Genomic DNA, 12,161 nt, shown 5'->3' on the forward strand with positions numbered 1-12,161 from the left:
TAGTAGAGACGGGGTTTCACCGTGTTGACCAGGATGGTCTCGATCTCTTGACCTCGTGATCCACCCGCCTCAGCCTCCCAAAGTGCTGGGATTACAGGCTTGAGCCACCACGCCCGGCTACACCTATTCCTATAATCAGGATGTGAGTTTTTGCTTGCCTACCTAAATTATGTTATTAACATTTAGTATCCACCAAATACCACACTACACCCTACAATACCCAATACAGCTTCTAGAACACTACAGGTACCCCAAAAATGGAATTGCTATTGTTAGTGAATAGATTCTACAAAAGAACAGGGCAGTCAAACATTTATATAGACCACCCACTATTTGCCAAGTATTTTGCTAGTACCATGAATATAAAAATGCAGTACTTGTCTTCAAGGAACTTACAATGAAGAGGGACAAAAAGAACCACATAATTATAAAACAACAGAATATATGCAATAGCAAAAAAATATGTAAAGTGCACTGGAGCACACAGGGATTGTGGCGGTGGGGGGCTGGGAGAGCATGTCAAGGACTATAACCCAGGTCTGACAAGGAATCCCCTTCTTGTTTCCAGTTAGGAGAAATTCATAAACCATTATCTGAAAAAGCATCCACTAAAGTACAGCTTCAACTCAAATTCTCTAACTTTTACTTCCACTCAATTCCATCCATCAATTTCAAAGAAGGGAGAGTAAAAAAGAGGAAAAGACAACTTCAAGTTGGCACAGGAAGGGTTTAAGTATCCTTTTACTCTCCTACAACCACATAAAAACTGAAATCACATTTTTCCAAATCTTTCTTACACTCATGATAAAGACTAGATGTTTTACAAGTTTACAAATCACCCCTGTTTTAAGCCTTGTGTAAGATAAATCACCAAAACCTATTCAGTATGTACGTTCTTCTATACCAGCCAAATAGTGCCTCTGCAGTTATTTTGCTTAATCCAACTAGGCCAACAAGGTATCCAAAACCTTAAATACTGAATAAACTTTAGCAAATTTTCTCTATCAATCCACACTCTTATTCAAGACATATTCACTTAGTAAATTTTTACAATACAATACTGACATTCAAAAAATGAATATTTGGTTCTTCCTCCTAAAATAAACCTCTGTGGGAAAGTGACACATCCAACAGCTACCAGTATAAATGAAGACCCATGGGAACAAAGAGACTACTATTTGTATCCTTTCATGGATATCTCACTTGACACTTCACAAAACAATCCTGTGTAATATAAGATTATCTCCATTTTTTTTTTAACTAGTTTGCTCAATTAACAGGTCAGCATATAAAACCTGGATCTTCTGACCCTGACTGTACTACATTCTAAAATGTATACAAAATTTATCACTACCACAAATGAAGATACTTCAAAGACCCTAAACATACACATAGGAAGGAAACAGCTTCCTCACCTATAAAATGAGCAAAATGTGGCCTATTTGACATCCTTGAGCTAAACAAGGTCCCAAGGTGGGGCCTACTGCTCAGAAGTTTTACCCAACTAGTCTAACATAGAACTAGGCCTGGAAACAAGGGGAGTAGCATATATTTAAGGCTTACAAGTGTATAAAGAACCTTCTATTACCAGTTGATCCTCACTACTCAGTTAAGGATTATCTTTATTTTTACATATTTTTTTAAAAAAATACATCAGTGAAATAATGTGATTAGTTCAAGGTCCCCCAGCTAGTAAACAGCTTAGACAAATCTTCATAACCCTATTACACCTTTTTATATTAGAAAGTCAGAGTAGCTAGTGGAAGCCTGGACTATGCAAAAATGATCCAAGAATGTAAACACAAAATCTTCTGAGCTCTTCTTAGCCACTAGGCTACATGCAACTATTTTAGATCAGACAAGCGCCTCTTTCAGTAAAAAGAAAAAAAGTCTTAAGAAACAAACCAACTATTTTTTAAAATGCACTTAAAAGGCACACTGTACATGCCTATACACGCATTCACATACATATAAACACACACTTCAATCACAAAGTATCTTACACTTTTGAAACATTACATAAATGAAACGTAAGAATAGAACTAAATAGACAGGACACAAAGAGTACCAGCTTTTTGGTCTCAACCTTTCCACTGTCCTGTATAAGTAATGTGCTTTTTCATTTTTTAAATATTCACTTTTAAGCAAAATATTAACAAGTAAATCTATACATACATTTTATTCATGTAAAATGCCTATGGCTGTTTCAGGAATATAAACTATATTCAGTTATCTTGTGTGTAAGATTACATTATATACAGTGAGAATGCTATTCCTAAAATTAAAGTCATCTGAAAGATATCACTAATACTTCTACCATAATATATTCACCATATCCTCTATTCAGAATTCTGACCAACTTAGTTGGAAATATTCTTTGAAACATCAGAAGTACATCTTAATATAACCAAAAAGGGCTCAACTTAAAAGGCTAACATTTACGTCCTGCAGTACTTGAAAGCATGATGAAGACTAAGCATATATTAATATAAACTGAAAAGCCCTTTCTTAAGACCAAAATATATCAAAGATTTTGCAACCAGCACAAGATTTTATCCCTTACCAATCTCACTTCTACAGATATCTAAGCAAATCTGCGTACTACCTGAGTTGCACAAACCACCCACCAAATAATACAGTTCCTTCCAAAGTGAAAAGCTGATCCTCTTTCCTGCTCTTAAATTATGCAAAATTAGCCTACAAAGAATTACTGTAGACTGCTTAAATAAACTTCAGACCTGTGTACCAAGTTCTATATTTATGTTGCTGAAAAACATCAGTGTGGTGCCTCTCTCCCTACACTTCATCAGGAACAGACCCAAGAAAAAAGCTTAAAAAAGAGAAGTTACTTTTTATTAGAAAACGAACTTTTCAGTGAAGACGTAATTTACCTGTGACAGACAACATCTATACATGACAGTGATTAAACTTTACTGAATACCCAAAACGGTAACTTTTTTTTAGTTCACAATCTTTGAATTAGACAATTATGACGGTTTTTATTTAAAAATAACCCACTTTTGGCCAGGCGCCTGTGGCTCATGCCTTTAATTCCAGCACTTTGGGAGGCCTAAGCAGGCAGATCAGAAGGTCAAGAGATCAAGACCATCCCGGCTAACACGCTGAAACCCCATCTCGACTAAAAATACAAAAAATTAGCCGGTCATGGTGGCATACACCCGTAATCCCAGCTACTCAGGAAGCTGAGGCAGAAGAATCGCTTGAACCAGGGAGGCAGAGGTTGCAGTGAGCCAAGATCGCATCACGACAGTCTCTTTAAAAAAAAAAAAAAAAAAAAAAAATATCAAAAAAAAAAAAAAAAAAAAAAAAAAAAAAAAAAAACCAACCCACTTTCACTGTTTTACATTTCTCAATGTTAAGATAACTTTACCCAAAGTTTGAAACAACTGATAACTTCTGGTCTGCAAGATCCCTACGGCATTAAATCTCTAAAACAGAAACCAACAACATAAAATATTACAAGATATAACAATATGTATATTACAGTTCCTGAGTTTTCAAGGACATCAGTAACTCGATTTTTAAAAAAAAGTCATGCTCGAACATATGACTAAAAGTTTTCAAGCCATATTTTACAAAGATTGTGTTTTTTGGTTTGTATAATTACTTTTTAAACTGATCGCTTATATTTCAAAATAACTTGTGAGAAATCAAGGGAAAAGGGGTTAGTCACCTAGAGAAACAACATTAAACTCACTCTTTAAGGCCATCATAAAGGTAACCTGGAATCAGAGAAAAAAATTCAAATTCACAGTAAGCCTAAGTGAAAATACAACACAGATACATCACAAAATATATACATATAAAAGCAAATTGAAACATGTTCGACCTTGATAGAAAAAAAATGAAAAGCAAAGTTTAAAATGGAAACTACTGAAATTGAGAAAGAATTCCAATGACATGACATTTTCTTGCCAAAGCGAAGGAATTTGTAGATATCATTCAAATCTCATTGTATTACATTATAAAGGTCTTGGCAACGGTTGGCCATTAATCTTTAACACAAAGGAGATTCAAATCCAAATGAACTGTAAGACTATCTCTTTCAAGAGAGAGAAATGGAGTAATGTACTTTGTCCACAATTGTTTAACCCAAAAGGAAGGCCTTTAAGGATGATAACGCAGAATGGATCAGCCTTCAGTCTACCAAGTCCCATTTCTCACGAAGTCTTGCACCAATCCGAAAAGAGAAGGTTATGGACACAAAACAGGCTTAGGAAAGGCTGGAAAAAAATCTCCAATGAATGACACACCACATCATGGTTTATTCTCCTACACAATTTGAGAAACAAAAAAGAAAAATATCACACCATATGTTCCATCGTATCAATTTAAAAAAAAATGTTACGACAGTACATTCAATTCTCTTCTTCGGGGCCGCAAAAATAATTTAGCTCCTGTTTTATTGATTACAGAGCAAAGGGAAAAAGCAGCTGCTGCAATGCAACACAGGCTGCTACAGAGGAAGGGGCGAAAGGGCTTTTCCAAACAGAGCCCTTCCCCACCCCCGCTTACACACCCCTAACGACTTACTTATCCCAGCCTTTTACTGCCCCCACCACGTGAACCTAAGCCGTTCTTTCCCTTCCCCCACCACCGTGAAATTTCACCTTTCACAGCGCCTTCACCTACCCCTACCAGAGGCACTTCATTACCGGCAGAGACTTCAGACCTTTCAAACTTTTCTTCCTTTTTTAATTAAACACGAGAGTTAAGAGGCAAAAGTGCATGAAATTTTTACATATATACGGAAAAATACCTGTTTCCCAGCAACATACACGCTTCGATTCTCGAACCCCTCCCCATCTCCCGGGTTTCGCTAGCAAAGGCTGGGGGGAGGGAGCCAGGCGCAAATTAAATTTAGGAAGGGAAATCCTGGGTGAAAGAAGAGCATTTGAGGAAAAATGAGAGAAAGGTGAAGCGAGACCCCCGAAACCACAGGGGTTGGGGAGGTTTCCAAGAAAGAAAGGGAAATTGGAAGGGACAAAAGGGGGAGGGGGGAGGAACAGCCAGGAGACCCGGGGAGACGCGCCCGGCGGGGAGAGGGAAGGCGGGGTCCGAGGAGAGCTGGGGTCGCGGCTCCCGCGGCACAATGGCCCGCCCGGCCCCCGCCCCGCGCGCCCCTCACCTCATGGTGCCGGCGGCGCAGAGGCTTCCCCAGCAGCCGGGAGACGCGGGAGGCGCCGAGCCGAAGGGGGTCTCTCCTCCAGGGGCGGGGAGCAGCTCGGAGACGGGAGACAAGTGTCCGGCTCCTTCGACGGCCAAGGGCTACAACATCTCCTCGCACAAAGCCGAGGCGCCGGCCGGGAGTGTGAGAGAAGGGGGCGAGAGAAAGGCTGGGGAGGGGGCGGAGAGGCCGAGGCACGGAGCGGGTCCCCAGGCGGCCGCCGCCTCCCACCTCCTCGTGGTCCTGCTCCTCCTCCCGGAGCTTCCTCGGCCGCCCTCGGAGGGGTGCCCGCCGGGGCCGCGCGCCCGGCCGCCGCTCCACAGGCCCGCGCCCGCCGCGCCGCCGCCGAGGCCGTGTGCAACCGGCAGCTGCTGCAGCCGCGGGAGGAGAGTCGGGATCGCCGCGAGGAGCCCGGGAGGAGGCGGGGCGCACGGCGGAGGAACACGCAGGCGCCGCCCTCCTCCCCTCCTTCCCCCGGGGGCGAGGGGGCGGCGCGGGGGGAGGGGAGGCGGGGGGCCGGGCGCGCTCCCCCGTGCCGGCGGCTGGGCCCCCGCCGGACTGCGGAGAGCGGGTCTGGGCGGGAGCGAGCGCGGCGGCGGCGGCGGCAGCGGCGGCAGAGTGAGGCTCTTTGTTACCTCCCTACCCCGCCCCCTGCAGCCCCCTGGGATTCGGGCCGGCCACCCCCCCGGCACCTCCCGCCCGCAGTCGGCCGGGGTTCCTCGCCCAGGGTTGTCCTTGACCGTCGGCCCCCTCCCAGTCGCCTCCCGCTCCCCAGAGGCTGGGGGAGTTCCAGGGCCTTCCCCGCGGCCGCGGTGCGGAGACCGAGGCGCCGAGACCTCCCGGGCGCCGGACCCGCAGGCACCGGCGTGGGGAGCCGGGACGCGTGACTGGGCACAGGGCCGGACTGGGGGACTCCGGTCGGCTAGCGGCCGGCTGCCCTAGCGCGGGGCGAGTGCTTAGCCCGCCCTCTTGCGGCCTCGGGAAGGGGACGAGGGAATCGGGGGGGTATCCCGGTTAGACCCACCACCCGCCCCCGTCACGGCTGCGCCCAGCGATTCCTGCGGAGTTGAGGGGGGCATATAAATGGAAAATATGGTCATCATTGTTCCTTTCGCTCCTTGTCTTCCCAAGGAATCCCAGCGTGCTGCGCCGATGGAAGGAGCTGTGCACACTAGGTATACGGATGACTTCATCCCCTAACGAACGCAGCCGACTCTCGGGGAAACGCAGTCGCCGGGAGACGCGCGCGGAACCGTGTGTTGCCACAAGAGTGGGAGAAGAGAAACGCCGCCAGTGGAGCGGCTTTCCAGCGTCATTAGCAAAGAGGGAACCCCGGGCGGGGGGCGGGGAGGGAGAGGAACTAATGATAGTTCTAAATTTTCCGTCATTCCCAATGGTCTTGAAATCACCTCCCTTAATAAGTAGATAGAAAATACTGGCGAGGCAAATCTCATTTCAAGTCAAGTCAGGGAGGAGGGATTCTAGAAAGCCAGAATTGGTCGTTATGGGAGGGTTTGGGGGGTTTTTTTGTATCTGAAAACAAATACAGTAATAAAATTTTTAACGTACCAATTGCAGCCCCTTTTTAGTCCCGAAACAGGGATGTACTTTCTGTATAAAAGTTGAAGAGGATGGAAAAGGGTTATTGCTACAGGGATGCTGTTACTGAAGGAGCTCATCCAAAATGGAGGACCTACCATGACTCCAGGAATCCATTCAAAAGTTTTATTTTAAGATGCAGGTACCATTCAAAAGATAGTTATGAAGGTTGGGAAAACGGACACTTCCAAATGAAAAGACAAGTTATAGTGATCCGTGGTCAATGCCTGACTTGTCCGTAAAAGAACTGTGAAGCCTGCTTTTAAACATAAAAAAGCTTCCTGGTTTCAGCCAGGCGAGGTGGCTCACGCCTATAACCCCAGCACTTTGGGAGGCTGAGTCGGGTTGATCACCTGAGGTCATGAGTTTGAGAACAGCCTGGCCAATATGGTGAAACACTGTCTCTACTACTGGGGAGGCTGAAGCAAGAGAATCACTTGAACCGGGGAAGAGGAGGTTGTAATGAGCCGAGATCACGCCATTGCATTGCAGCCTGGGTGACAGATCGAAACTCCATCTCAAAAAAAAAAAAAAGAAAAAAACTCCCTGGTTTTAGAGCTCAATGCCGAGTTATTTTATTTTTGGAACCGGCAGCCTTAGACCAACAGCCCTATAGAACCAGTGACCTGGAGGTATGGCACAGGATCAAGGTGGCCTCAGGTAGTAGATAGCATGATGCCTCTGCCTTAAACATGGTGTACTTGAAGAATGCTAATTTCCACCCACATATCTAATTACAGCTTACCATTACAGAGAGCATTTTATTCAAGGATCTCCAAAACACCCTTGCCAGTCAAATGTCCTAGTTGCCATATTGCAAGTAGAGACAGGGAAACAGAGCTCAAGTAACTGGATCAATTAGTGCAACAGGCATGATTAAAAATCATAACTAGCAACTATGAGGGTCATTGTCTTACGTAAGTTTCTCCCTGTAGTTTGAAACACATACCTCAACTATTATTCTTTAAATTAACCGAAGAATACGTGCTGTGGAGGCTTTTTTCTTGGAAAAATTATTAAGACATATTGAACCATCTTGGAAAAGTATTAATAAAACACATTCGACCACAAAGAAGTCTCACCAATTTGCCTTAGTCCATTCATAGCAATACAGTAAATCTGACAGAGCTTATGTTTCAGGGAAAACTCTTACAAAGGGCCAAAAGGGGTGGAGAAAGTGCTGTAATGACTCAAGCTATCTCCTGCCAGACACAAGAAACAAGGATAAAAATTCCTTACAGATGACTCCATAACCTACTTCTCATTTGTGAAAGTTAATCCATCCTGCGCTAAATAAGTGATATATCACATCATCTTTATTCTAACAGCAAATGTTCCAATGGTATGGGCACCAAATTAAGCAATCCAAGTGGAAAATGCTGTTCTTATTGTCTATGTTTATTAAAAATGTACCAGCCAAGAATTTTGGCTGCCTACAACCATTTCCATCCTTTTGGATGGCAGCCTGCCAGCTCACAAGTTGGTCATAGCTTTGCCTTTTGGATTCAGATATTGCAATGGGTGGCCTGACCTCCCAAGGTCATTCTGTGGAAGGGCAATTTGTTGGCTGTGACAAAATGTTATTGCTTCTTGTTCATATTTGGTTTAACATTCAAAGAGGGCAAAAGGGATACTTGAGGTAGGAAGTCACAGACTAATTCTGGTCACAAAGGAAATGCTGTGGAATGTGTTACCATATAGAATAAAAGAATTTTAGAGATGGAAGGAATCTTTAGCCCACTCATCTTTCAGAAAAGAACTGTGAGACCCACAGAGGTTAAGTAACTTGCCCACAACTTATACTCAGGATTTCCAATTATTGGTTCATTGTTCCTTCTACCGTATCAAACTACCTTCCTACAGGATAAGAGTGCATTAAGGCAATAACAAGTAAAGCTGATTCTCTTCTCATAAACTCTGCTTAAAAATTAGGCCTGGGCCTGGCATGGTGGCTCATGCTTGTAAACCCAGCACTTTGGGAGGCTGAGGCAGGCAGATTGTTTGAGCCCAGGAGTTCGAGACCCAGCCCGGGCAACATGGTGAGATCCCGTTTCTATAAAATGTTTTAAAAATTAGTCAGGTGACCAGGCACGGTGGCTCAATGCCTGTAATCCCAGCAGTTTTGTAGGCCAAGGTGGATGGATCACAAGGTCAGGAGTTCAAGGCCAACCTGGCCAACATAGTGAAACCCCATCTCTTTTAAAAATACAAAAAATTAGCCAGGCATGGTGCCTGTAATCCCAGCTACTCAGGAGGCTGAGGCAGGAGAATCACTTGAACCCAGGAGGCAGAGGTTGCAGTAAGCCAAGATCGTACCACTCTACTCCAGCCCGGGTGACAGAGCAAGACCAGGTCTCAAAAAAAAAAAAAGAAGAAACATACTGAGTTCTTAACATCAAGTATATAGACCTCAACTTTCCCTCAGAGAAAATTTTCACCCCTGCTTTTTTTTTGAGACGGAATCTCGCCCTGTTACCCAGCCTGGAGTGCAATGATGATCTCGCCTCACTGCAACCTCTGCCCCCCAGGTTCAAGTGGTTCTCCTGCCTCAGCCTCCTGAGTAGCAGAAATTACAGGTGCATGCCACCACTCCTGGCTAATTTTTTGTATCTTTAGTAGAGATGGGGTTTCACCATGTTGGCCAGGCTGGTCTCAAACTCCGGACCTCGTGATCCACCTACCTTGGCCTCCCAAAGTGCTGGGATTATAGACGTGAGCCACCATGCCCAACCTTTTTTTGTTTGTTTGTTTGTTTTTTTAAGATGGAGTCTCGCTGTGTTGCCCAGGCTGGAGGGCAGTGGTGAGAGCTCTGCTCACTGAAAGCTCCGCCTCCAGTATTCAAGCAATTCTCTTGCCTCAGCCTCCCCAGTAACTGGGATTATAGGCACTCACCACCACACCCAGCTGATTTTCATGTTTTTAGTAGAGACAGGTTTTACCATGTTGGTCAGGCGGATCTTGAACTCCTGACCTCAGGTGATCTACCTGCCTTGGCCTCCCAAAGTGCTGGCATTACAGGCATGAGCCCCTGCGCCCAGTCACCCCTGCTTAATATCACAGTAGGAGGCCTGCTCCAAGCCCCAGGTGTACAGTACACAGACATCACATTGGCCTATACATTTGTTAGCAGTGTGTACTCAGAAAATGAAACAAAACTGGCTTCTGTTGAAGATGAGTTTGCTGCAGGAGTGTTGTCAGTCTGGCTCTGAGGGTTCACTTGGAACAGGCCTTGTTTAAATTCATCCGATAGCATCAGTGTAGGCTCGTCCTCCATTTATGGGCATGAGGAGGATGCATGACTAATGCTACTCAGCAGTCAGGAAATCAGTGCTAAGGATTGTAGGCACAGTCTCCCCCATCACCCAAAAAAAGGCTCTCCCTCGAAAAATTAAGAGTTACTTTACGGATGGGTGAGGAAGAGAAGGTAGTTTGGAGTGAACTTGATTGTACACTTTCTACTTACATGTAACAGTATTTTCTTTTGTGGCAGTTAGTTCACAGTATAATTTTTGTTTGTCTCCCCAAGAATGGAAAAAAAAATAATGTGGAACATGATATTCCAGTAGGATTCAAGATATTTTTATTTCTCATCTTTCGGCTTTAGCTGTCCATATATAATCTCAGCTCTACAATATTATCAGGAGACATAGACATTAGAGGAAACTATTTGCCTCTCTGCCTTTTGCATTTTTCTTCTATTTGTCATTTTTCTCCCTTCCAAATTAGGATTTATTCAGCTAATTTCATTTCTTCTTCCCCAGAGTCTCTTTCTTTTCTTAGCTCTACAGTGTTTAGATTTGGCAGAAGATTCCCATAGCCTGAATGGTTTTGGAGTAACATTACTCTGTAGAGGCCATATTCTATAAAATGCAATGTGTTTTTTTCCCACAAAATTCAGCCATGGATGCCATTTAAAGAATATGGCAGGTGGGCTCCATTTCTAGATAACAATCAAATCATAGACCTCTAGAAAGTAGATTGAAAATAAGTATCAAGCCTGGTGCAATGGCTCATTCTTGTAATCACAGCACTTTGGAAGGCTGAGACAGGAGGATCACTTGAGCCCAGGAGTTCAAGAACAGGCTGAGCAATATAGTGAGACTCCATCTCTACAAAAATTAAAATACTAGCTAGGCATGGTGGCGTGCACCCGTAGTCCCAACTACATAGGAGGCTGAGGGTGGAGGATGGCTTGAGCCAAGAGGTTGAGGCTGCAGTGAGCCATAATCACACCATTGCACTCCAGCCTGGGCAACAGAGCAAGACCCTGTACCAAAAAAGAAAAGGAAGAAAAAAGAACTATCATCACAATCTAATTCTGAACTCTTAGCTCCTATTTTTAAAAATCTAGCTTGTAGCTAGGGGAGAAAAGAAAAGATTGGTACCTTCGTTCTTGCATTGAAGTGATTTACTGTAATAAAACTTGAGAATACCAATTTTCACAGACAACACAATCAGGTGACAACTGACCATATAGCATTTCCTCAAAGGAGATCAGGAAAAAAGTTATTAAAGAAAAGATTATTTTCTGGCTAATTACAGTACAGAAGAAAGATATTACCACTAGGATATATCCTAAACAAACGGTCTAAAATCAATTCACACTGCTTAACACCACACTTTTATCCCACCTTTCAGGTAAGTTTCAAAGCTCATTAAAAACCTCAATTATCTTTCTCTTTGAAACTGTTGCTAAGTATGGTGACCTGGCCAAATTCTACTTTGAGAAATTATCTTCAAATGTTCATTTTCTTGGGTTTAATGTCCAAATTCAACCTCTAGTCAAGTCTTTCTAAAGTTGAAAGGCAGGAAATAATCAGAAAAATAATGTTATTGCATATCATTAGTTATAATACTTTCATTTGGCCTCCAAACATTCTAATTCCCTTAACTCATTTATCATGAGTACCAACTTATAATGAAGTAAAATGTTGATATTGTATTCATTTTGTATATGAAGCAGTTGAGTCCTTTGATCAAAGTAGCCAGTGATTGAATACTCTTTTTGGTAGTAAATGAATTGAACTGCAAATAAAAAATTAAAGCCATTGAAGGAAGAATTTAGCTTCTTATTTCAGGCCCCTCTCTGTGGGAATACCTACCTTTGATGGAACTTGACATGAACAAGCTTTATATTTGAGAAAAATAATGTTATTTGGGCCGGGCGCCGTGGCTCACACCTGTAATCCCAGCACTTTGGGAGGCCGAGGCAGATCACAAGGTCAAAAGATCGAGACCATCCTGGCCAGCATGGTGAAACCCCGTGTCTACTAAAAAAAATACAAAAATTAGCTGGGTGTGGTGGCGTGCACCTGTAGTCCCAGCTACTCAGGAGGCTGAGGCAGGAGAATTGCTTGAACCCGGGAGGCGGAGG

General features: G+C 43.7%; 2 protein-coding genes across 13 annotated transcripts in view; one reads left to right on the forward strand and one right to left on the reverse strand.

Moving 5' to 3' along the window:
• The window catches only part of ENAH (ENAH actin regulator), a 156,929-nt gene extending 151,325 nt beyond the window's left edge, over positions 1 to 5,604 (reverse strand). For all 12 annotated transcript variants that reach the window (XM_037737744.1, XM_037737742.1, XM_017526421.2 and 9 more), the window contains exon 1: positions 5,150 to 5,604. In XM_037737744.1, the coding sequence (XP_037593672.1) occupies positions 5,150 to 5,154 (5 nt within the window). In that variant the 5' untranslated portion in view covers positions 5,155 to 5,604. The remainder of the gene's footprint in view (positions 1 to 5,149) is intronic.
• On the forward strand, positions 5,153 to 6,757 carry LOC108302727 (homeobox protein Hox-D9-like). Its single transcript, XM_037737809.1, has 3 exons — positions 5,153 to 5,332; positions 5,580 to 5,806; positions 6,320 to 6,757. The coding sequence occupies exons 1-3, from the start codon at positions 5,153 to 5,155 to the stop codon at positions 6,615 to 6,617; spliced, it is 705 nt and encodes a 234-aa protein (XP_037593737.1). The 3' UTR covers positions 6,618 to 6,757.
• The last annotated feature ends 5,404 nt before the right edge of the window (positions 6,758 to 12,161 follow it).

The sequence above is a fragment of the Cebus imitator genome, unplaced genomic scaffold (assembly GCF_001604975.1).
Source record: "Cebus imitator isolate Cc_AM_T3 unplaced genomic scaffold, Cebus_imitator-1.0 Scaffold42, whole genome shotgun sequence".
In the NCBI taxonomy this organism is placed as follows: Eukaryota; Metazoa; Chordata; class Mammalia; order Primates; family Cebidae; genus Cebus; species Cebus imitator.

Bases quoted from the DNA above. Each gene is read 5' to 3' on its own strand.
- LOC108302727 (XM_037737809.1), top strand. From the start codon at position 5,153: ATGGTGCCGGCGGCGCAGAGGCTTCCCCAGCAGCCGGGAGACGCGGGA. The intron at 5,333-5,579 runs GTGAGAGAAGGG...GCGGGAGGAGAG, and splicing joins CCGAGGCGCCGGCCGGGAGT to TCGGGATCGCCGCGAGGAGC. The intron at 5,807-6,319 runs GTGAGGCTCTTT...TGTCTTCCCAAG, and splicing joins GCGGCGGCAGCGGCGGCAGA to GAATCCCAGCGTGCTGCGCC.